The following is a 25772-nucleotide window of genomic DNA, read 5'->3' as shown; positions in this document are numbered from 1 at the left end:
GGGGAGGGGGGGAGAGAGAGAGATTATGGGTTGTGTCCAATCTTGGCCATCTGCCAGCAACACAGAACGGCTGGTGGAACAGACTTCCCCTCCCCCCTGCAGCATCTCCACCCCCAAATCTGCTTCAGAGGTTGGGGGACCGTCCAAAGCAGATCTGGGAAACATGTAGGGGCCTGCAAGGGGGGGCGGTGTGGAGAAGAGCAAGGGGAATTCCACTCAAGCAACACTGGATTTAACCCTATGAAACTATTTTTTTGAACAACAAAAACTCTCAGGTGGCAATCCTATACACATTTACGTGGAATAAGACCCCCAGATCTCAATAGGACTGACTTCTAGGTACGTATGTTTAATATATGTACTTCCTAGGGCCAAATCTCATCTCAGGTTCAAATGTGGATACACCCAAACTTACTGTTAGAAAAGTGTGCATAAATTTGAATAAGAAATCCCTTATCACCTACCCTGCTCACCCTCATCCCATACCTCTACTTGTTGCTGATTCAACTGTCACATCCTGTCACCATTTCAAATGTAAATATTCAGCCAGATGCCAAAGGCCATGGGATAGGAGTAGAGCGTAGCACCACCCATCCAAATGGGAGTTTCGGAAAGCAAAGAGTGGGGGATGGAAGGTTTAATCCTCTCCTCCCAGAGAGTGGTGGTCCCAATCCAAATTGGAGCCATGCACACTTACACTATAGTAAAACAAAAGACGAGCCTGAGCTGTGCGATTAGCATAACATGTTGCTTGGTTCTTTGATGCAATTTCAACGACAAACTTTTTAATCCAACCTATTTTACCTCCGCTGATTGCTTTTATGCTGTTTGCATTTGTTTTATCTGCGCTGATTGCTTTGACACTTGATTTTTTAAACCGTGTTGCTTTTCATGTTCTTTGCTTTTGTTGTAATTTTGAGTCCTTGAAAACCCACCCTGGCCACTCTTTTGAGAGGTAGGTTACAAATCCATACAATAAATAAGGAATAACATTATTTGTATTCCGTACGCTGTACTTTTTGATGCCATTCCCTTGTCTTTTCTCTTTTTAACTATAGGTGTCAGGGCCTAGCTTCAGAACCGCAGTGGGCCTTATAGATTATAGCCAGAATCTGAAGTAGTCTAGAAGGGTTTGAGCCTATTCAGCCTCTGGAGTGTCAGAATCTGTGTGCACGTACCTCTGTCAGTGTTGTCACAGCAGAGCTAAGAGGAGTAACCTGACCAGCTATCCACCTGCTGGTCTGGCCTTGGCAGGCAGGGAGGCTGAAAGCTGTCCGTGAGAACCTGACAGAGGTGGGGTGGGGTGTGCAGAAGGGCCGCCCAGGTTGAAGCGTCAATGCTAGAGGGCCGAGCAGAGACACCCTGTTTGGACAGGAGCCTCACTGAAAGGCCAAAGGCCCTTTTCTGTCAAGGGGTCTGGAGGCAGTGTCTTCCAGTCACACCTTTCCCTTTTAAGGCAAAGTAAAGGTGAAGAGCCTTGGCTAGGAACATCACGTCTTCACTGCCCGTAGCCTTCTCTGTTTGGATCCATCATCGTCTGGGCCACTGGAGGCACTGTGCACTGTGTCTCCTTCTAATTGGAATTTTGGATTACTAAGGGCTTGCCATGAGGAGTACCGTGAGGCTTTTCATAGACTTTGAACTCTCATTTTGCTGTGGACTTGCTGTCGGCCCAGAGTGCCGTCAGGCTGGATTTGATCCTAACTCTTGGACTTTTCTCTGTCTGGACTCATGCAGCGGGGAGTTCCCAAGGTGAAAGCTGTGGTGTAGAAGTCTGTTTGTGTGGACTTACTCCTGGACTCAGTAGGCCTTGCCCATGTAATACAGAGATACCAATGAAGGTTCAAGGTAGGATGAAGTCTCTCTGTGTGTGGATTTGTTTGGGCCTTTTCTAGAACTCTTGCCTTTGATTGCCTGGGAAGGATGACCCCAGGAATCATTCCAGTTCTTTGTGACGTTTGTAGAGATGCAAAGGTTGACTCCAGGAGGTTACTATTGTCCTTGAGTGCCTGGCAAGGAATACCCCCAGGAATCCTGAGCCCCTTCTCCTCTGTTTTGAGTCTCAGAGATTTCAGTGGGGAAACCTGTTGTGTGGATCTCTGTCATGGTCTTAGTTTTTAGCTTTGGACTGCTCTGGAATTATATAGAGCCTATAGCTACTGACCATCAGCTATATGATTCCTGAAGGGTGTAGCCATTAAGCTTTTGCTGTGGGATTTCCTGCAATAAAGAAGCCTCACTGATTTGTGTGTCCGGTGTCAGATTGCCCGAGTGTGTGTGATTGAGGAATTGGGAAGCCCGACAATAGGAGGGACCCTATTTCGCTCATTACCTGGGATTGCCACTAAGCATAACTTCAACAAGTGGGAGCTGCAGCCGAGCAGAGCTTCCTGGTGGGGACACCAGCACAATGCATGTGTTTCCAAGCCTGTGTTTGTCTCATTCACGTGTTACACTTTTGCTTGTAAACTTTAAAAAACATCTCAGTTGTACATCAGAGTAAACGTACACAGTGTAAACTGGCCCGTTCTCTCCCAAGTATAAAGTACAAACATACACAGCAATTCAGGTGGAATATAAGGAATCGTGACACAAAAATGGTAAAGGAGAGGAGCTGTAGCTCAGAGGTACGGCACCGGCTTTGCATGTGGAAGGTCCCAGGTTCGATTCCCAGCATCTCCAGATAGAATCCTGCCTGAAACCCTGGAAAGCTCCTGCCAGTCAGCGTTGACAGTGCTGGGTTAGATGGACCAAGGGTCCAATTCAGTGGTTTGTGACCCACCCCAGCAAGCCACCCTTGCCAGGATCGAACAACATGAGAAGCTGTGCCAGCGACAGTAATTCTGCAAGTACAGCCAGCATGCAACCGGCATGTGCAGGGTGGTTCACAAGCCACGGTGGCTTGTGAACCACCCTGCGGTCATGCAAAGCAGCCCAGGATAAGGAAGCTTTCCCAAGCGTGCATGACGACAAAACAGAAGCTCAAAAGATAACATAGAAATTGAAATCTAACAGAAATGTGGCCAACTGGGTTGGGGGTTAGAGTGCAATACAGCTCCAGTGCTAGCGAACAAAGGGCAAAATAAATAAATGCAAGCCCAATTGTCAGCAAAGCACTGAATATTCACATTCATCAGATAAAGGGTGTTAAAACGTAATTGTATTAAAGAGCAGGCACTGATGTTTGCCATGCTGAAAGCCAGTGGGGAAAGCTAACGCTTGTTGCACGGTAAATTATCCCCAATTACATTTACCAGAGTGGCTCCCTAATTAAACATATAAACAAAATAACGCACAGCAACCCTAAAATAATTCAGTCATTTCCTTTGCACATTAGTATCATTCTGCCACTAGAAGAAGCTAAGCTTCCTTTTACTGTTTGTGATTACTTTTAGCTCGGACAATGAAAAGCCACTTTTGGCAGTTCCTAGCTGTGTTTATTGAGTCTCTATCACCCTGGAATGCTGAGATTTCAAACCAGCCTTCCCCAGCCTCGCCCCTGCCAGGTGTGTTCGGACTACAGCTCCCATCATTGCCAGCCAGCAGGTTAGGTTGATGGGTGTTGCAGTCCCAACATATCTGCAGGGGGCCAGGATGGGGACGCCCAATGTAAACAATTAAGAAACTGGTTTTCCATTCAGAACAGAACACCTTTTTCCTGAGACTGAAGTACAGCCACATTTTTCTTAGTTAACAGTGGTAAACATTCTACGCTAAGTACATTTTGATTAAGCTCCGTTTCTGACAACTGAGAACCTACCAGCCCCATCACCTAACTCAATGAGATACCAACAGTCACTGCCAAGAAAAGATGTGGACAATTTAAAACCAAAATGCCTGCTGCACACAGGACTGATGCACATAAGCATCATGTCTGCACAGCAGCAAACTGTGCCAACCTACATACAAAAGGTACGGCAACGTCCTTTTGCTGCTCTGAATTCAGGGCGTGCGACTATTATGAATGCAAAACACAAAGCAGAGAGAGTCATTTCAAAATCAAAGGGAAGTTCTAGTCAAATGTAGCTTTTCATCCCATTTACAGAAGCGGAACATGCAAACACTGTTAACCTCAAGCCTGTTGCGCAATGCTGTGTAACAGTGAGGAGTATGAGCTGCAAGCCCGGATGTCCTGGGCTAAAACCTCACCTGGGACACCGACTCACCAAGACGTCTTAGGCAAGACACTATTCTCAGCCTCTCAGCTTCAATACAGGGTTAATAATAACAGCCTGCTTTCATTGTTGTGAGGACTGCTGCAAGGATTCACGCAGAAATGGCTATGAAGTGCTTCGAACACTTGAAATACACAATATAAAAACGTAAGGATTGGTACTGTTGCTGTCATTGTTGTTGTTATTATCTTCACATGTTACATTTTGGGAATCAGCTGCCAGGGACAAAGGACAGTGTAATTTCTGAAAGCCCTCTGCATGTGTAAATGGTGGCTTTTGCCAAAATACACCCCAGGAAGGAGTTCCCAGTTGTTGCTCATGTGTATTTTGTACCTAAAGCTGCTATTTATTTATACACCAAGTGCCCTTCATAAGGCACATATATTTGTATACTTGGGAAGCGGTTTCTGAAGACACAATGCGGTTTAGGAAACGGCCCTCAAAAGCCATTGAGTGCTAGTACCGCAATCTACACTGAGCTCTAACATAGCGGAAGCAGTGCCATTCCCTCACAAAATCACTCCCGCAAACAAGAACTTTTTGTTGGAGACAGGCACCACTTTCACTTATCTCCCATCTTACATAGAGAACAAGATACATTTCATCAAACCACGTGACATAAGAGTCTAGCTGCCTGTTAAAAAGGGAACTTCTGCAAACAAAGTTATTTTGGGCAGAGGAAGGATTCTCTCCCATAAATGGCAAGAGGAAAATTTGAATATTAAAGTACTTGTATTCGCTTCTCTTCAAGCCTTCACAAGGGACCCAAGATTGAACACTTAGTATTTTCACTGGAAGCTTCTGTCTCCACAGATTGCTCAGCAGCTTTCAAGAGACCTGGGGAGTTCCAAAGATGTGGTCACATTTTTATTGTGACCAGAGTTCTTCACACATCAACGAGATCTTGGAGAAAGAGGGAGGACCTCTTGCCAGCACCAGCTCCAGTCACTGGGGGCCTGGGCCACTTAACCCCGAAGAGGTGGGGCTCTCAGAATTCCTTCACACTACTTACAACATCCTCAGGTAAGGAGAATAGCAACCTTGTTGGGGTGGAGGGACATTTGCCATCCTTGGAGCCTTCTCAAATGCCTGGCCTTGACACCCTCTGGCACTAGCCGGGCCTCCTTCCTTTTGCAGGAGAAACAGACTCCATCCCTCCCACAGAGACTGGGGAAGAGGAAGGTTCAACCTCAGTTTGCTGCCTCTCACTCCTTCGGAGTATCTCCAAATCTCAGCATGGCAACAGATGGATTCCCTCCTCCAAGATCTTTGTGCATATCAGAGCAGGGGGCAACCACAAATAATGGCTGCCTAACAAGGTCAACCAAAACATGTATACACCTGGAGATGTCTTATTTGCTAGAATTATTATCGGGGGGGGGGGATTTAAAAAAGGAGATCCTCTATTGATTCTTCCCTGTATTATCTTTGCCATCCTCTACACTCTTTCCTTTTCAAAAAGAAGAACTGTGTTGCTCTCACTTCATGCAGTTTTATTGCATTAGAACGTTTGGCCCCATACACACCGTCAAGACAGAATGGGAGGATGGGCAGTCCCACTACATAAAAGAATAAGCATTTACTTTCTTAACAAATGAACAAAACCTCTTTGCCCTGACACAGCATCATGTTCATAATCAGTATGTATATAACATTTTCCCTAAGTGCTGAAAAAAAACACCTTTCACATACATGTAATTTATTTATGTATTACATTTTTAAACTCCCCCAGATCTGAACTTAGGGGGTTCAGTGAAATTAACAGCTTATTTTACCCAATCACACCACTGGCTCAGCTGCTATAGCAAGCAAGATTACAGGTGTGCAGCGCAACAGGGAGGAGGAGATGAGGGCGAGGAGAGAGACACAGCAAAGTTACAAGAATGTTATTGTTTCCATTGTCCAGGGTGGAAAGGGTGCATGGGTAAGGGTGAAAGAACAGTGGCTTGCCTAAGGTGTCCCAGTTTAACAATGGCTGAGGTGAAATTAGAATCAGGGAGCCCTATGCTCATCGCTTACTCTCTTTACCACTGGGCTCAGACACTTATGGATCTTGACCTTCAAAGTGCTCTATCACTATCTTGCCTTCCTATTTCCCTTATGGCTGGGGTGGGAAGAAGGTAGATCTGAATCTACTGGTAGATCTCTGGGTGATTAACAGCAGATCAGCAAGGATTTCTGACTCCGAATTGTTTAACAACAGCAATAAAATGACTCCTACTTCTGCTCTCCATCTGCCTTAAATTATACTGCTGAAATGAAGAACATTCGGGGTAACTAAAAGTGGACGTACGGTAACTCCATGAAGTTCTGGCACTCAAAACTTATTCCTGGGCTTGGAATGTTTAATTCTAAGTCTATGTCTTTCACACCAGGCTCCAGTTGGTAAATCTCAGGGTTCTAGTTGAAAAAAACCAACGTAGATCCCTCAAGCTGGAAGTCTGCCCACTGCAGCCTTATAGGATGCCAGACCATGAATTTGGAGTGATCACACAACACCTCCAAAAGAACACAAACATTCAAGCATAGACTATTTGAACCTGTTGCAAGAAAACCACATCACAAGCCTTAGAATGGCGTTTGACCTGTACCACAAAGTCAATTATTTTACCATCAGCGTATTGTTGTTTTTTAATCCCTTGCTTCTAGATTGTTTTTTCAGGACAGGTATAAAAAGTGATAAAAATTACATTTGGTACCGAGCTATTTTAAAAAGAAAAACACAACAGCGGCAACAGCAAAGCCACCCTGGCTCTGGCAGTTATTTCCCCAGAACCCAATTAAATAGCAGACCTTCCCCAGAATAGCGCAATATTCCCACACATGAGCAATGCTTCTAATATAACAGTCACTGTAAATTGCAATGCTTCATGAATGGGGGGGGGGGGGATGACAAACAACAAATCAATTAAAAGAGTCAATAGTAGTATCATGCATAGCCCAGAATAACTTTATTTCTCAATCCCAACACTGAATAATTGACAACCCATTGCAATGGTCCTTAATACACATTTGCACCACAACTGACAAGATTTTCAACAAGCGGCGAAAACACTGAACCACCTTTTGCTAAAAACAACAACAACCTACCATCACTCCCAGAGCCATAAAGTTGTTTTTACATTGTCTTATCAAAGAACACCTGCCTACCCAGAAGGCAAACTACAAATATAACCCTTTCACTTTCTTTAAAAAAAACAACATAGCACCATCGTAAGAATGATGTATTGTGGGGAGAGACATGCTTTTATTTCAAACTTGGGTAAGCCATCATTTCTGAAAACTCAACAGTCCTAAGCTAATAAGTCACATCTATAATAACTATTTAGCTTACACAAACATTCACAGGAAAACACCTCGTCAACAGTGACTACGATTTCCAGCAAATGTGCCACCTACTCCGAGTAGCTGACAATCAAAGCTTCGTGGTACATTCTATCAAGCATCTCACTACACTTGTTCCATTTGCCCTACACAATTCCTGCTTTATCTTAGATCCACATACAAACATTACAGAGCAGCACATCTGCTATGCTGAGCAATCCTCCATTCCTATTCACTCTCCCCGCCGCTCCCACACTCATCAGCATCCCCACATTTCAAAAGTTTGGTTTCTTGGTTTGTTTTTCCATACCTGCAGTTGGGAGGTGGATCCAGGGTTATTTCGGCTAGCTCCTTCTGAATTCTGTTGGCAAAATGAGAACAGACACAAAGCATTTGAGATAGTCTACGGAATAAATCAGGGAATTACACTGCCCTCTACCACCATGCAGTTAAATGCAAGATTGGTTTTGCCTTCAGTAATGCTAACATGGCTGCTTCCTCTTTGTTCTCAGAGGCATAACCCAAATCCCATAACAGAGAAACTTTGCAGCTTTTTTTCTTCGCTGTTATGGTAAACAGACAGAGCATTTACACCTCTGCCTGGTAGGAATTCCCACAGAGTCCTCAGAAAAGTGAGTTGGCGGGATTTCCAGCCACTTTGTATAAGAGAATTTTTCTTTTTAATCTTATATGCAAATGAGACCAGGAAGGGAGGGGAGGAAAGGAGGAAACACAAGCATATTTGAGAATGACTTTCTACCAACATTACCGGAATTGTAGCCAAGGCAGCTACATAGTAAACAAGGACACGTTTTTGGCAAGAGTTTACCTGCTGCTGATAGTGAATTTCGATTTCGATCAACTTGGTAAATATGCAGTCTAAAATATTTAGACTGGATCTAAATCTAGCTATAACTTTAGAATTTTTTTTCTTACTGCTCTTACATCTCCTCACAAAGCCATGCAACATTTTTTTTAAAATTTGTTGGAGACTTTGCGGAATAAAACAAATACAGATATAGCAATGATGGTTTCAGCCCAGATGGTGTCTCTGGACAACAGTTACAAAGCTGTTAGGATCCAAAAAGAAAATGTTTGATCAGTTTTATCACAGTTTAATAGAAGTTATCAAAAAAATGAAGCTTTTGTCATTTGGCACTGAGAACAAAATATTCACTGCTGCTCATTTTACAGACTTCAGGCAATTTATGTTTTCCAGAAGCAGATCCATGACAATGAAAAATGGTCTAGATATAATTTAGGTACTCTGGATTTGCACCCTACAAGATTTTACGCAAGACATCAAGCCAAACACTACACAGGGCTAAGATTTTACAAGAACAAACATGATATCAAGGGAAAGAGTAATTGAATCTATATATCAACAGCAAATACTGTATACTGAGCAGCTAGCAAAAGTGATAAATATATCAAAAGTTGCCCCTCCCAAAAGAAAAGATCCACCCCCTATCATGCTTTTTTCTAATTCAAACATCTATTACGAGCACTCCTATTTCCAGCCTTCGTTCAATTTACCATTTTCAGCTTAAAAGCAGCAGATGGTAAGAACTAACATGTCCCACAAATAATTTTTGTAGCACTTAACCTACAATGCAAAATTACAGATTATTTTATTTATTTATTTATTTCATTTCTATACCACCCAATAGCCGGAGCTGTCTGGGAAGTTCACAAAAATTAACTAACTAATTAGCTAACTAATTAACTAACTAATTAACTATTCCAAACACTAGCTAATGTTTGGAATATGGAAGCGGCGCATCCCCCGCACCCCAAACATATCGGCCCATTATAGAGGCAATGTGAAACTGCCAGTGCTTTTAATGAAACACCATTGCACCCTTAAACATCTTTGATGCCATTTGTCAGATGTGCTATTGGATAATGTAATGTGGAATCCTAGCTAAAAGTGAGCTTCAGGGAAAGGATTACTCAGTTTATCTCCAAAGAAGCACAGATCAAGGCATTTCAACTTTGCCCAATTCAGATGGCTGTTAAGGGAAATTAACAGCACGTGCGCATCTTGAAAGCCAAACTGCCGTAAAATGTATACGCAGACACTCATGAGGATCACATAGATTTCTCGAGTGTTTGAAACTTCAAAGATAAAAGGACAATCATTAGTCTACTCCCACTGAGGCAAGAGACACTCAAGTTAACATCCCTGCTTGCATTTCAACCACACACAAAAACCCTCCATGTATGCATGTACATAAGGTGACATGCACTGAAGTTTGAAAAAAGGCGCAACTACAAAATTGCATTTTTGTGAAGAGTTCTTATATAGCATCCAATGAAAGTCTGCTGAAAATACAGCGAAAGAATGGATCCTCCCATTTCCTTCCCTGCCACCCACCACCCAGACAGCCAAAGCATGTAGAGTCAGGTGTGAACACACATCACTCATATGAGTCACTTGGACCAAGTGGAACAACACAGAGTCCAGTGCATGGCAAAGCAGTGTTTTCCCAGCTTGCAGCTCTACCCACATTAAATACACTCCCTTTCAGCAGTGCAGCAGCAGCAGCAGCATCGGTTCAACCCAACTGCTTACCCTTTGGCGTGGAAGTCTGCCTCGATCCAGTCAAACCACAGCCTCAATGTGTTGTATGGTCCTAGTAGGAGACATTGTAATGCATGGTTTCTACTACTAAGGCCATCTCCTATTATGGGTCTTGTCATCCCAACACTGAAGAACATCTCAAACTTTGCTGCTTTAAAATAAGTGCCTGCCCCATGAACAGATTCCCCCGCTCCCCCCTCACACACACATCTTTCTGTTCTTTGGAGCTGTTACCTTTTAGCACTAGTGGATAGCTTAGCAGTAGTTTTGCTGGAGAGTTTGGTATTTTTCTTCTGCTGGGTTGCAGAAGGCTTTCTTTCTTCTTGCTCCTCAGGTTCAGGCGCTGGTGGGTCCCTCTGATCTGCATCTGAACTACCACTGCTGGTACTTGGGCTTTCGTCATCTGACCTTTGTCTGTCACTGGACATCTTGGAAAACTTTTTGGGAAGGAGCAAAAGTAAAAAAAAAAAAAAAGTGGGACAAAGAAAGTCAGTTCACTCAGTGAAGTGCTATGGACTGGTTGTCCTATGCAGAATTATTCAGTACCCTTAAGACTGGGCATGATTTAAAGGGGGAGGGGTGTTAAAGGTGGTGAAATATCTTCCCAGTACTTACAGATTATTATTTTAAAAGGAGAAGGAGGGGGTAATCTCAATTTTTAAAAGATATGTATCCCCCCACAATTCTATTCATGTTTCCCCACACACATGTACACCGCAATTCTTCAGACAGTACGTCAATCGTCTACTTTGTTGGAAGGCATGAGGCAGTTTTAGCAGAGTGCTCAAGCAACGAGCATTAATAACTTATGACACGTTGTAAATAGCACAGATTGCTATTTGCCCCCACCCCCAACACAATGATTATTATTTTGGGGAAGTCGCTAATACCCTGTAAATATTTATACAGGAGCAGAAGGGGTCACGACAGCCACATCTCCCCCACACACACAATATATATTGCCAGTAACAATACTTGAGCTGCTATACAAATTGGGAGGCCAAAACAAAAATGATCCAGTCCTTCTTGCCTCCTTGTATTTAAAGAGCTAGAGAGGATTCGTTCTTTCAGACTCAAAAGGCTTTTCGCGAAATCAGCGAGCTTCGGGGTTGTATTTACACGGCCAGCAGCAGCAAGAGCTGCATTTGGTCACCACCGAGCAGGCTGGAAAAGGGGGAAGAAGGGAACGGGGGGTGGGGGGAGAGAAAAGAAGAAGCATAATTCAAACTGCACCTTCTGGAAAGCTTTCAACGCCACCGAGTCCTGATCAGTTTCTACAAAACAGACCGACATATTTTTTTTCCTGCCCCCTCTTAAAAAAAATACATCCAGGAAGGATCAAATTGGGAGGGAAGGCGGGGGTGTTTTAAAAATTTGTATTATATTGTCTTTAAAAAATGAAAAGGAAGACGATCCTCGTAAGGAATTGCAGCAGGAGGGCAGAAATCGCAGCTTTGCCCCTCTCTCTCTCTCTCTTTTACACACACACACACACACGAGTCGTCGTCGTCGCTGTCGCCGTCCCCCCCCCCGCCACCCCCTCCTCCTCTTCCTCCTCCTCCTCCCCTCTTGGCTTTGTAGGGAGAGGCGAGCTCCCAGCCAGGAGGGTATGGAGGGGCTGTTATGGTCGCAAGCTTTCCACCACGATCAGTGTGGTGTATGTGCACCAAGTGAGGCGTGAACTCAGTCCCGGCTCCTCTGGCCACCGCCAGGCAGCAAACGCTGAAAACAAGAACAAAGCTCCCTCCACCAATCTGTCTCCCCCCCCCCCTCGCTTCTCTCTCTCTCTCTCTCTCTCCCCCTCTCCCTCCTCCTATCTCCTCCTCCCCCCCCCCATGCTCGCCCAGGTTCCTGCTGCAGCCACCTAACCCGTTTCTCCTTTACCTTCGTAGGCGTCCTGTCCCGATGTTTAGATCGGAGGGGAGGGATGGAGGGGGGGAGGGAAGGGGATGAAACGTCCTTGGAGGGGATGGAAGCAGCCGGGGGGAAATAAAGCAGCAGAGGAGGCTCTGTGGCCGGGCAGTGTGGAACATTGAGAGTCGGAGCGGGGGGGTGGGGTGGGGGTGGGGGGAGAGCGAGTGAGTGAGAAAGGGGAGGTGCAGTGCGGCTCGATGGCCGGAGGGTGGCGCTGCCGAGGCCTCCACATATATATATATATATATATATATATATATATATATATATATATATATATATATATATATATCTCTCCATCCTCCTCCAAGAGAACTCCCGGGGGGGGGGAACGTAGAGCGGGGGGGGCTCCCCGCCCCCGGGAAGCAGACCGGATGGAACGAAGGCAAAATCGAACATTCTACCGCCTCCGCCCCCTTGTGTCTGTATGTTCGGCTTCAGAACGTTACAGTCAGCAAAGTTCCAAACGGCGGGGGGGGGGGGGGGCTGGGAAGGGGGACGGCGCTCGTTCCCTTTACACGACTGGCAGAGCGCGCCCCCCTGTGGGCTGGGGCGCGCGCACGCGCTCTCTTTACTTTTGCTGGGTGCGTGCTTTCCCCGGTGCTGCTGGCCAAGGACAAAGAGTTTGTGCTGTGTAGACCTCAAGTTTGCACCCTGGTTCTTGCTTAAGCAATAATTCCTGTACTGCATCAACCCCAGTTATCCCAATGGAAACACTCCCCGCGCACCACCCCATGTGTAGCCTGTGGCGGCAACCACTAGCAGAGCGGGGGGGGGGGACAGGGGAGGGAGAGAAAGATTGATAGTGGCGGCGAGTAGTGAAATCGGGAATCTGCTGGTGTGAGCTGACAGCTGTCTTGCAGTTGTGATGGAACTGACTTGGGTTGGGAGGAATTAGCTCTGTTACAGACAGTGTCCCTCTTGTGTGGGTATGTGGGTGTGCTATAAGGATGGCTCCTAACCCTAGAGTGGAGAGAGTGGTTAATATAAATTATCTGATCATAGGAAAGAAATTAGTTGAGGTTGGGAAAACTGGCCCACTGTGCTGTAGAAAGTGAACTCTGAAAAATGCACTCCACCACCACGCAACACGCTTCCAGGGTTGACCACTGCACTGCTGCCCCAGTCACACTACTTAGGTAAACCGTTTTATGAACCAAACGCAAGCCCCCAACCCTAAGCAGGCTCCCTGGCTGAAAATGTCAAAACGGCGGGAGACTGTGCAGTTGGTGAGGTTTGTCGGATGCTCCTTTCTGAAAGCTCAGGTCTGGACATTCAGCAGTAAACGAGAGGCCCGTTGACTAGAACTTGGTCAGTATTGCTCGTGGTCAGCCTGTCTGAATCATGGAACCTGATTCCTCCAGCCGCAAGCCTGGCCACTTCTACTTGAATGGAGAATAGATGCCTCCTCCTCCATCTACACTTTTGCTCCCACAAAATATTCTCCCGGAATCAAACCTCAAGATCTAAAACCAAGTGAAAGTTTCACCAGGTGCACCATATCCATCCGAGCAGTGCAATTTCCATGGGCCCACCATATCCACTGAAGTAGCAGGAAATAAACTACATGACTGATTGACTTCCAGTTGTTGTCACATCGGTGTACTCAGTTCATAACCCCCCTAAAATGCTTTGAAACTGCTGCAAAGGGCTAGAGGCCCAGAGGTGTGATAGCTCCTTTCCAATCTCCAGCTCATGTGCTCATCTTTAAATCCACCCCACTGTTGTCTCTCACCGCCACCACCACCTCCACCACCAGTTTTCCCACTCACTGACCTCTCATTCTGCAGTCACTGATATTCCTATTGAAGTGGGTGTCTTTGTGCAACATCCACGCAGGTGAAAGAACCCCAGGGCTACATCTGAGAAATGCAAGGAACACCCATACGATGTGCAAGCATTCCCTGCCCCCTCTGTGATGTTATTCATGAAAGGTTTACTTACACCATCAAGGCTCAGAGATCGTTACCTTAAAGTTGCTACCTACAGACAACAACTTTGGTCTGTACAAACAAGGAATTCTAAGGATAAGTTCACTCAGACAGCAATCCTGTGTGACCCCTAGACAGAATTTGGGGGTCAGAAATATTTCACATTTCTGGGCCAGATCTTGTGTCATATCAATACGATCCCATCACAGTGACACTATATCCCTCTTGCGCATTAATATCTCGTAACACACACAATCAATGACATCTGTTGTGGTATTTTGGATAATACAGAATAAAAAGGGGGAAATAATGCTAGAAAAGCGGTATATGGAATGTGCAATATGCCCAAACAGTTATCAGTGCACTTCAATACTGATAAAAAGCGCTAATGTAGATCTAGGTCTGGTTCCAAGGTCAAAGACAGTGCTCTGACCTCGGACCCAGGAATCCAAACTCCCCTCCCCCTCGCAGCCAGAGGGTGGGAGGGGGACTGGGGAGGCCAGCTTACTATGTATCCTCAGGCCTCCCCAGCCTCCTTCCCTCCCACTTCGAGGTGCCTTAGCTAGACAGGTCAAAAGCCGTCTAGCTAAGATTGCCTCCACTACTGCTCCTCCCGCTCTGCACTGGATGGCAGTAAGCCTCCAAGTGCAGAGGCTTACAGCCATCCCAACAGGGTTGTGCCCTCAGTGTTTGTATTCAGTGCCAGCTCTAGGTTTTGGAGGCCCGTGGACAAGACACACTCTGTGGGCCCCCTCCCTCAGTGAGTCTATTTCTCACCATCATTGTCACCATCTGCTCTCGCTCCTCCTCCTGTTTCCACTTGCCCCACTTGCTTGCTTGAGAGGCAGAGAGCCAGGGAGCCAGGAGGCAGCAGCGCCTACTGCCCCTCCTTCTCACCGCCCCCGTTGTCTGGGCCAGAGCAAGAGGCAGGCGAACACGCGGGCTGCAGCGGTGAAGAGGAGGAGCAACTCCAGGGGGCTCTGGTCAGGGGGCCCCTGCTGGGGGTGGGCCTCAGCAGGAGCCTGACCATGCCTACCCTTCACTCTGGTCCTGTCTGTCTTCTATAAAGTGGTGACATGTAGGGGTGCCTAGCTGCATACCCATCAGCACAGTTGAATGCTCAGTGTGATCTGAGGCATACACATACATATTATAGGCCCTTCCTGAGCAATCCAGCTGCCACATTTCATTTCATTTTCTTTCTTTCTTTCTTTCTTTCTTTCTTTCTTTCTTTTTGACATGGATGGGTAATTGGGGCTCGGGCCACATATGCACCCCTTCATGGATCACTGCCTTGTTGTGGCGAAGGGGCTTGCGTAACTCAGTGAAGCCATAAGCTATGCCGTGCAGGGCCACCCAAGACGGACAGGTCATGGCAGAGAGTTCTGACAAAATGTGGTCCACTGGAGAAGGAAATGGCAACCCACTCCAGTATTCTTGCCAAGAAAACCCCATGGAACGTATCACAAGGCTAAAAGATATGACGCCGGAAGATGAGCCCCTCAGGTCGGAAGGTGTCCAATATACTACTGGGGAAGAGCAGAGGGAACTACCGGAAGTACAAGCTGGGTTTCGAAGAGGCAGAGGAACTAGAGATCAAATCGCTAACATTCGCTGGATCATGGAGAAAGAGAATTCCAGAAAAACGTCTATTTCTGCTTCATTGACTATGCTAAAGCCTTTGATTGTGTGGATCAGAACAAACTGTGGCAAATTCTTAAAGAGATGGGAGTACCAGACCACCTTACCTGTCTCCTGAGGAACCTGTACGAGGGTCAAGAAGCAACAGTAAGAACCGGACATGGAACAACCGATTGGTTCAAAATTGGGAAAGGAGTACGACAAGGCTGCATATTGTCACCCTGCTTATTTAACTTATATGCAGAGTACATCATGAGAAACGCCGGGTTGGATGAATCACAGGTCAGAATTAAGATTGCCGGGAGAATTATCAACAACCTCAGATATGCAGACGATACCACCCTAATGGCAGAAAGCGAAGAGGATCTAAAGAGCCTCTTGTTGAGGGTGAAAGTGGAGTGTGCAAAAACTGGCTTGAAACTCAACATTAAAAAAACTAAGATCATGGCATCTGGCCCCATCACTTCCTGGCATATAGAAGGGGAAGAAATGGAAGAAGTGACAGATTTTATTTTCTTGGGCTCCAAGATCGCCACAGACGGTGACTGTAGCCATGAAATTAAAAGACGTTTGTCCTTGGGAGGAAAGCGATGGCAAACCTAGACAGCATAGTAAGAAGCAGAGACATCACCTTGCCGACAAAAGTCCGTCTAATCAAAGCTATGGTTTTCCCAGTAGCAACATATGGCTGTGAGAACTGGACTATAAGGAAGACTGAGCGCCGAAGAATTGATACTTTCGAACTGTGGTTAGGGATGGACGAAAGGGACTTACCTGGTCCCGCAGCTTGCTTCGCGGTGGGGGGGAGGCGCTTCGGTTCTCCCCCCGAAGTTCAGGCGAGGGGGGGGGAGGCACCCCGCCTTGCCTGGCCGAAATTCAGGCCAGGGGGGAGGCGCCCCATCCCTCGCCGCCGAAATTCAGGCCGGGGAGGAGTGTCCCATCTACCTGGCCGCGAAAAAAAAAAGGAAAGTAATAAAACACACACACACACCCGTGATAGGCTACGTAACGATTTACGTAGCCTATCACAGCTAGATTTCCAAAGTCAGCTGTGATAGGCTAAGTAAATCGTCACGTAGCCTATCACGGGTGACTTTGGGGGAAAAAAAACAAAAACAAAAAACAAAAACAACGCTATTTGCGTTGCCCTTATTTTCGCCATAGTCTATGTAAATCTTTACGTAGACTAGACATGCCAAACTAAGGACTGCAAATGGTGGCGCCCCATGGGCACCGCCATTTGCGTATACGCTTTTTTTTTTTTTCAAAGTCACCCGTGATAGGCTACATGACGATTTACGTAGCCTATCATGGCTGACTTTGGAAATCTAGCCGTGATAGGCTATGTAAATCGTTACATAGCCTATCACGGGTGTGTGGTTGTTTTTTTTTACTTTCCTTTTTTATTTTGCAATGGCGGCGGCGGCAGCTGGTCAGAAGACTGGCCGCCGCCCCCCCCCCCCACTGAAACGCCGCCGAAACGCCGCTGGGACCCGCCGCCGAGAGGGACATGCGCATGAAGTAAGTCCCATCCTGGGGGGGCCCGGGGGGCCGGCGGAGAATTTCACCACCAATTTCGGGGGGCCGAATGCATTGGCATTTGGCCTCCCAGAGATTCTTGGAGAAATTCCCCGCCATCCCTAACTGTGGTGCTGGAGAAGACCCTTACGAGTCCCCTGGACTGCAAGGAGGTCAGATCAGTCCATCCTAAAGGAAATCAACCCTGAGTGCTCATTGGAAGGACAGATACTGAAGCTGAAGCTCAAATATTTTGGTCACCTAATGCGAAGAGAAAACTCCCTGGAAAAGACCCTGATGCCGGGCAAGATTGAAGGCAAAAGGAGACGGGGACGGCAGAGGATGAGATGGCTAGATAGCATCACTGATGCAATGAATTTGAACTTGTGCACACTCCGGAAGAGAGCGGAGGACAGGAAGGCCTGGCGTGCTATGGTCCATGGGGTCACGAAGAGTCAGACATGACTTAACAACTGAACAACAACAACCACATATGCATATATTGAGGCTTCGGTTCACACTGATCATTCGACATGTGGATAGGAGAGTGGCGTTGCAAACAGTGCTGTGCCGAAAATTTCTCCCATGTTTTTTCTGAACATTCTCCTTCAATATGATAGAAAAGAAATCGCTGCTGAAAGGACATTCAAAGGAGAAGAAAATTTTGAAGAAATTCTCATGGATTGGGTTTGGGGTCTTGTATGAGGTGGCTGAGGAGTGTGCGTGAGTGTCCTGTCTTTCACTGTCCAGCAGCCTGTAGCCTCCTAGGCTTTCCACACTTCAGTTAGGGCAAGATATCATGAGATAATTCCTCCTGTAGGGCTTTTTTAGATCAGGAAGTGCAGGCAACCTGGGAGGCTGCAGAGCAATGGAGAGATGTATAAGAGAGAGAGAGAGAGAGAGAGAGAGAGAGAGAGAGCGCACATACAGCACTCCCAGCCACCTTGCAGGGATTAGGTAAACTCAAAAACTAGGAAGAGGGCCTTTTCTGCTGTGGCACCCTGGTTGTGGAATGAGCTCCCTAGAGCGGTTTGCCTGGCACCTACGTTGTACTCTTTCTGGCACCAGGTGAAGACCTTTTTATTTTCCCAGGAATTTTAGCATTCTAGTCTTTTAGCTCTGCTGTTTTAAATTTGTTACTGTATTTTAAATCTCTGCATTGCTGCTTGGTTTTATGCTGGTTGTATTTTTATATTGTAGTTCTAATGCTTTTATATTGTTTTGATGTTGTAGTTTTGGTTTTAATTTTTGTGAACCATCCAGAGAGCTTTGGCTATTGGGCGGTATTGAAATATAACAAATAAATAAATACACCAACCAAAAGAAATTCAAAATAAATCATAAAGAACCCCAAGAAAGAGGCAGAAAAATCAATGGAAACCTCTTTCATGGGGGAAGAAAACTAAGGAATTTGGATGACAGATTTTGGCACAACACCAACTTCACCCCTTCTCTGGAGCTGGACACACTACCCACTGTCACACCTGTCAGGGTGGACACTGAGCCCATAGAATCCCAGAGTAGTTCTGATTCTGAGGAAGAGCAGTCGCTACTGGGAGAGGAGCGCGCTCCTCTTTCCCAGGGCCAACAGCTGACGGAGATTCCTCTCACTAGCATTCCTAGCTTAGATAGCAGTTCAGGGAGTGACAGATCGCGGGAAGCAGACTTGATGGACACGCGACGCCGAAGCAGAGAGCGGTGCCAAATGGAGGGCGCAGAAAGGAGGCGTAGTGCCCAGTTGGTGCGCAAACAACAGCTGCGCCCAGAGGATCCAAGGGAAAAGGGGAGGGACTCTCCCTAGTCCTTAAATTCAGGGGTCTGCCAGTAATTCCCTTTCAAACGGGGACCAACTGTTCCAACTTAGGGCATAGGTACTCTGCTGCTCATATCTAGTTGCTAACGGTAGAGTTGTTAAGTTGTAAAAGAGGAATAAAGCTTTGAAAAGAATCCCTTTGTCTGTGTCTGGACTTGGCTACTGGATTAGACTGAGAGAGGCCTCCAAGGAGCCCTTGACAACACCCACTACAGGGCTTTCAGGGAAATAGAGGTAGTATAAGCATCGCCCTTACAGACAAAATGTATCCACAATCACGTCTCAGGTCTGGGACGTTAGGATCTGGGAAGGTGCTGAACTCTGGAGAATGACAACTAGAGCTGAGCCAAACTTTCTCAGAAGACATTATTCTGAAAAAGGTGTTGAGGGTTTTTTTTCTGTATCTTACCCCACCAATTAGAAATAGAAGGCCACTTTGCAGAATGTTCTCCAAAATGTTCTTCACCATTTTTTTGTGATTCCCCCCCCCCACACCTCCACCCCCCACACACATAATGCTAGCTGTGGGGTATCGTGAAAGATGCAAAATGGGGGCCAGGCTGCCAACACATTTCCTAGTGTTGCCTCTTGCACTGGCAGTGCAACACCACCACCCCACAACCCCTTAGGAAATAAGGAAGAGGCACTGCTGATGGTGGTGAGCCTCACCCTGAGGAAACTCTAGGAGAATTTCTCCTCCCCCTGAAGAAATTAGGTGAAAGGGTCCCCCCAATTTCTCTGCCCACAGGGTGGAAAAAAATTGAGAGTCCATTTGCACACAGCTCAGGTTACAACCTAGAGGGCCCTGCGTAAACCATTCCTAAAATATTTACACCGCATGGTGCTGGCTTGTATACACTATGCGACGTTTCTCCATGGACATGCAATCTCTCCGCCCACCAGAGATAACAAATGGATTGTGTATGATATGAAGGGAGTTGGGAGCCCCTGATCTTGCCAGTATGCCTTGCTTCTCCCACCTCTTTTCAGCCTGGGCCTGTATATAGATCAAGGGTTGAAGTGAACTCGAGCGGTTGTTATCTCAGGACAGCTGACTGCGTGATGGCCCCAGTACAACTACATGGTGAAGATATCATTGGGCATCTGCTCAGCCCCATCCTTCAACAAGGGGTCCACAGCCAACCCTAGCAGAGACTTCTGGCTCTCCTCCTCCTTCTCTTTGATGCCTGCTCAGTCTGAGCAAGGCTAGATCTACACTACTGCTTTATAGCGGCACTGAAGTGCGCTGATACCTGTCAGGGCACATGATGCATTCGATATACCGCGCTTGTAATGTTATTGCCTGCCAGTCCATTTCTGGGCCCGATTCAAAGTGCCGGTATTAACATTCAAAGCCCTTAACGGCTTGGGGCCAGGGTACCTGAAGGATCGCCTCCTCCCATATGTGCCTGCCCGGACCTTAAGATCATCATCAGTGGCCCTTCTCCGTGAGCCCCTGCCAAAGGAAGTGAGGCGGGTGGCTAGTAGGAGGGGGGCTTTTTCTGCTGTGGCACCCCAGCTTTGGAACAAGCTCCCTAGTGAGGTTCGCCTGGCACCTACATTGTATTCCTTTCGACGCCAGGTGAAGACCTTTTATTTTCCCAGGCATTTTAGCATTTTAGCTTTCTAGACTTTTAGCTTGCTGTTTTAAATCTGTATTTTAAATTCCTGCACTGCTGCTAAGTTTTACTGTGGTTGTATTGTTATACTGTGGTTTTAATGTTCTATATATTTTAAATTGTTTTATTGTGTGCCGTTTAGTTTTAATTGTTGTGAACCGCCCAGAGAGCTTCGGCTATTGGGCGGTATAGAAATGAAATGAAATGAATAAATAAATAAATAAATAATAAAAATTTTATTCCACGGTATCCATTATACCGCAACAAATGTCATTGTGTGTCCCACACAGTATAAATGTGCACGAGGGATATAGCATCACCATGACGGAATCGTCATGATGTGACACAAGGTGTAGAAGCAGCAAGCAACTGGAGTAAGGAGAAGGTGCAACATCCTCCACTTGACTCACCCTATCTCTAGCTGGCCATGCAGATTCAGTATTTTGGGCCCAGAGGATGGGCCATGGGCCATAGCTCAATGGTAGAGTGCCTGCTTTGTAAGCAGAAGGTCCCAGGTTCGATCCCTGGCATCTCCAAGAAGGGCTGGAATAACTCCTGCTCCAAACCCTTGAAAGCTGCAGCCATTCAGTGCAGACAATACTGAGAGACATGGACCAATGGCCTGATTTGGTTTGAGGCAGTGTCCTTTGTTCCTAGGAGATCAAATTAATGGACAGGAGCAACAGAACAGAAGGAGGAAAGTGGGGCCCACTGAAGTGGGCATGTTGCCCAATGCCCCCCCCCAAAAAAAACCTTAAGCCAGAACCGATCATTCCCATTTCCATGAGTAGGAATTTGAATTCAGGGCTCGATACAGCAGGCCTAGATTTTTAACCAAGGTCTCCTAAGTCTAAGGACAACAGTGTCCTAAAGTTAATTAAGGTGAATGAAATATTCATTTTGATAACGAAGTAATGGGAAATAACTATCATTATGCGAGCATGGCTAATCAATTATGGAGCAATAAGGACATGTGCAGTTTGTGCTGGGTGGCGGTGGGGAATCACAAAATGTCACCAGGAGAATTGTGCTATTAGTCATGATGGAAAATCGTTTCCTTCCTTTCTAGCCATGCATTCAGCATTCTGATTATCATGGCTTCGATGTACAATGTAGCCTGATCGTAAGCATCTGCCATATATCTGTTTGAAAAGTGCATGACAATATTTGGAACAGTCTCTGTTCCCTTTGTTATGCTTCCTTTGCCTTTATTCCTCTGTCATTCTGTGTCTTCTCGAAAAGATACAGCCCCTGATATAACTGTCTCTGTGGTGTCAACTTAACAAGTGTGGCCCTGCAACGAAATGTTGCAGTGTGAAATGTTCCAGCTTAGAATTTCAGCGAGCCAATCATGTCCTTTTCCAGCCACTCCTTTCCACCCCACATCCCCTCTACTGGTTTTTGTTCCCCCCCCCAAGTCAAACTGTGTTCTATGTCCAATGAGAATGCTAAGCCCTCATTGGGCTGTTTTACACTACACACACACGTATTTGGGTATATCTGCAAATCTTTGGTTTCCCCTGAATCTGCTGATACTTCCCTCTTGTGTGTGAGTGATGCAGTTTTGGCTACAGATGTATCCAGATTCCAGACCCAGGCAATGAGTTTGCTATTCATATATGTAATGATCTTACTAATACGATGGTGGTGGTGATGATTTAGGGCGCAATCCTATCGGGATAGGCGTCCACCTCCAAACTTGGAGGCGACGGACCGCCTATCCAATGCAGGGCAGGAGCAGTGGGGAGGGGAAGTCGGAGCAGGGGGGTGGACGCCAGACAATGCAAAGGAAGCGTCGGCAAGGCATGTCGGCCCACCCCGCCCCCAAGGAACGCCCCATTTTCACTGCTCCGCACTGCTCTTACGAATGCAGAGTGCAGGGCCAATCCGCGCTGCCTACGAGGCAGCATGGGAGGGGTGGAGGTCAGTTCCTGGGAACCAACCTATCCTTTGGCCTTCTAGCCACAGACTAGTGGCCATAGGATTGCGCCCTTAATAGTTTAGAAGGATGAACTGAAATGGCTACAAAGTGGATACTTTGAGCGCACAGGGCAGGGTGGGGTATATATATATTTTTGTTGTTGTTTATTCGGTCAGTCGCTTCTGACTCTTCGTGACTTCATGGACCAGCCCACGCCAGAGCTTCCTGTTGGCCATCGCCACCCCCAGCTCCCGCAAGGTTGAGTCCATATATATATATATATATATATACACACACACGCACACACACATATACATACACACATAAATACATTAATAGTTTCAACTCTAAAAAAACACCCAGTCACACCGGCTTGGATCCAGACTTCATCATCCTTACAGCCAGGAGCATTGCTCGGCCCTTAAAAGATTCAGAGCCCAGGCCCGTAGGACACAAAGATGCATAAAATCTGCATGTGCTAATTTATATATATGCAAATTTAGAAATAATTTCTAGGATTTATTTACATTTCATGGGAGGCAAAACCAGCCAATTAAAGAACCTCAAATAAAATCAATTATTTAATTAATTTGTACCCGGACCCGGATCATACCAAACCAACAGAATTTCCCCCCCTCAGCTTGAGTGCCATGAAGGGGAAGACTTGGGGGGGGGGGTCAGTTTTGTTTGGCAGCATGTGGGAACAGTGGTGTAGTACATTTTGAGGTGTAGGCACTCATCATGACAGTCCCCCTAGCCACACCCCCAAGGAGAGGCCAAAAATGCAGGCAGCAGTATTGATCCAGCATCAACAAACCAGCTCTAGCAATTTTGATTTCCACCAGGAGCCAGTCTTTTGGGGAGGGCAATCCTATAGCCCCTAGAAGTGTCTGGGGAGCCATAGGATCCTTTGGATTCCTGGATCTGAGGCTGGAGAAAGTGCTCCGACCGCAGACCCAGGAGTCCAAGCTCCTCTCCCCTTCCCCCTCATAGCCAGCGCAGAGAAAACCATGCCGGCTGTCTCTCTGAGGTTGCAAAGGCAACCTCAGAGGGAAGGGAAAGGGGGGATGCCAGGGAGCAGGCAGGGGACAGCTTATGCCCTATGCCCAGCATCCTTCCCTCCCCAATGCCTCAGCTTGTTGTTCAGTCGTGTCCAACTCTCCGTGACCCCATGGACCATAGCACGCCAGGCCTTCCTGTCCTGCACTCTCTCCTGGAGCATGCTGAAGTCCATATTCATTGCATCAGTGATGCTATCTAGCCATTTCATCCTCTGCTGTCCCCTTCTCCTTTTGCCGTCAGTCTTTCCCAGCATCAGGGTCTTTTCCAGAGAGTTTTCTCTTTGCATTAGGTGGCCAAAATATTTGAGCTTCAGCTTCAGTATCTGTCCTTCCAATGAGCACTGAGGGTTGATTTCCTTTAGGATGGATTGATTTGACCTCCTTGCAGTCCAGGGGACTCATAAGAGTCTTCTCCAGCACCACAGTTCGAAAGCATCAATTCTTCGGCGCTCAGCCTTCCTTATAGTCCAGCTCTCACAGCCATACGTTACTACTGGGAAAACCATAGCTCTGATTAGACGGACTTTTGTCGGCAAGGTGATGTCTCTGCTTCTTACTATGCTGTCTAGGTTTGCCATCGCTTTCCTCCCAAGGAGCAAGTGTCTTTTAATTTCATGGCTACAGTCACCGTCTGCGGTGATCTTGGAGCCCAAGAAAATAAAATTTGTCACTGCTTCCATTTCTTCCCCTTCCATATGCCAGAAGTGATGGGGCCAGATGCCATGATCTTCGTTTTTTTAATGTTGAGTTTCAAACCAGCTTTTGCACTCTCCTCTTTCACCCTCAACAAGAGGCTCTTTAGATCCTCTTCACTTTCTGCCATTAGGGTGGTATCATCTGCGTATCTGAGGTTGTTGATAATTCTCCCGGCAATCTTAATTCCGACCTGTGATTCATCCAATCCGGCGTTTCTCATGATGTACTCTGCATATAAGTTAAATAAGCAGGGAGACAATATGCAGCCTTGTCGTACTCCTTTCCCAATTTTGAACCACTCGGTTGTTCCATGTCTGGTTCTTACTGTTGCTTCTTGACCCTCGTACAGGTTTCTCAGGAGACAGGTAAGGTGGTCTGGTACTCCCATCTCTTTCAGAATTTGCCACAGTTTGTTGTGATCCACACAATCAAAGGCTTTAGCGTAGTCAATGAAGCAGAAATAGACGTTTTTCTGGAATTCTCTTGCTCTCTCCATGATCCAGCAAATGTTGGCGATTTGATCTCTAGTTCCTCTGCCTCTTCGAAACCCAGCTTGTACTTCCGGTAGTTCCCTCTGCTCTTCCCCAGTAGTATATTGGACACCTTCCAACCTGAGGGGCTCATCTTCCGACGTCATCTCTTTTAGCCTTGTGATATGTTCCATGGGGTTTTCTTGGCAAGAATACTGGAGTGGGTTGCCATTTCCTTCTCCAGTGGACCACATTTTGTCAGAACTCTCTGCCATGACCTGTGCATCTTGGGTGGCCCTGCACGGCATAGCTTATGGCTTCACTGAGTTACGCAAGCCCCTTCGCCACAACAAGACAGTGATCCATGAAGGGGAACGCCTCAGCTACACGGGCAAAAAAGCCTGTCTAAATGAATTGCAGAGCAGGAGGCATGGTGGAGGCAAAGATCATGTCTGCTGTGCCTCCTGCTCTGCACTAGATACTCGTAAGTGGTGTTTTTAAGCTTAATCACTGTGAGATGGCCAAGGGTGCTGTTTGTGTGTGTGTTTTTCTTCTCATCTCTCCATTTCTCTGCAGTCACCCAGGCTGCCTGCACTTCCTGATCTGAAAAAGCCCTGTAAAAGGAATTACCTTATGATGCCTTCCCCTGGGCTTTAATTGAAGTGTGGGAAGCCAAGGAGGCTACAGGGTGTTGGAGAGATAATTGTACAGTGAAAGACAGGACATGCACACACACTCCTTGACCACCTCCTAAGTAAGGTAGGCACAACAACCTGACCCAAAATCTCTGAAATTTTCTTCTCCTTTGAATTTCTTTCTGAAAGCAATTTCTTTTCTATAAAATTGAATAAGAATAGTTGAATGTGGGAGACATTTTTGACACAGCACTAATGTAAATCTTTGATTTTCTTCCTCCCTCCTCTCCCCTGCCCAGCACACACACACATTTTAAGGGGTGTATTATTTGCCTCCTTGAAATGGAATATTAATGTAATAATACATAAATAAGTAAAACATTGTTTGATTCAAAATATCAGAAATGGGCTTGCCTTATGTCTGAATTAAATACATTCTCAACATTATTCATGAATCAAGAAAATACATT

General features: G+C 46.3%; 1 protein-coding gene and 1 non-coding gene across 3 annotated transcripts in view; one reads left to right on the top strand and one right to left on the bottom strand.

The window, feature by feature from the left end:
* UBE2E3 (ubiquitin conjugating enzyme E2 E3) overlaps positions 1-12084 on the bottom strand; it is a 117226-nt gene extending 105142 nt beyond the window's left edge. The window contains exons 1-3 of one of the 2 annotated variants that reach the window (XM_084814886.1): positions 11968-12084; positions 10318-10520; positions 7810-7860 (exon numbers count right to left, since the gene is read on the bottom strand). In XM_084814886.1, coding sequence (XP_084671012.1) covers positions 7810-7860; positions 10318-10511 — 245 coding nt within the window. In that variant the 5' untranslated portion in view covers positions 10512-10520; positions 11968-12084. Of the gene's footprint in view, positions 1-7809; positions 7861-10317; positions 10521-11316; positions 11914-11967 lie in introns of those variants that run through there. The other variant, XM_084814895.1, reaches the window with a different exon arrangement.
* Positions 12085-20984: 8900 nt separating this feature from the next.
* TRNAT-UGU (transfer RNA threonine (anticodon UGU)) lies at positions 20985-21055 on the top strand. The gene has a single exon. It is a non-coding gene; the product is annotated as a tRNA-Thr (tRNA).
* The last annotated feature ends 4717 nt before the right edge of the window (positions 21056-25772 follow it).

This window comes from Heloderma suspectum, chromosome 1 (genome assembly GCF_057233095.1).
Source record: "Heloderma suspectum isolate Gila_16-S chromosome 1, 16-S_ref, whole genome shotgun sequence".
Classification (NCBI taxonomy): Eukaryota; Metazoa; Chordata; class Lepidosauria; order Squamata; family Helodermatidae; genus Heloderma; species Heloderma suspectum.
Note: the sequence above shows the minus strand (reverse complement) of the source record. Positions and strands in the feature narration are given on the sequence as shown.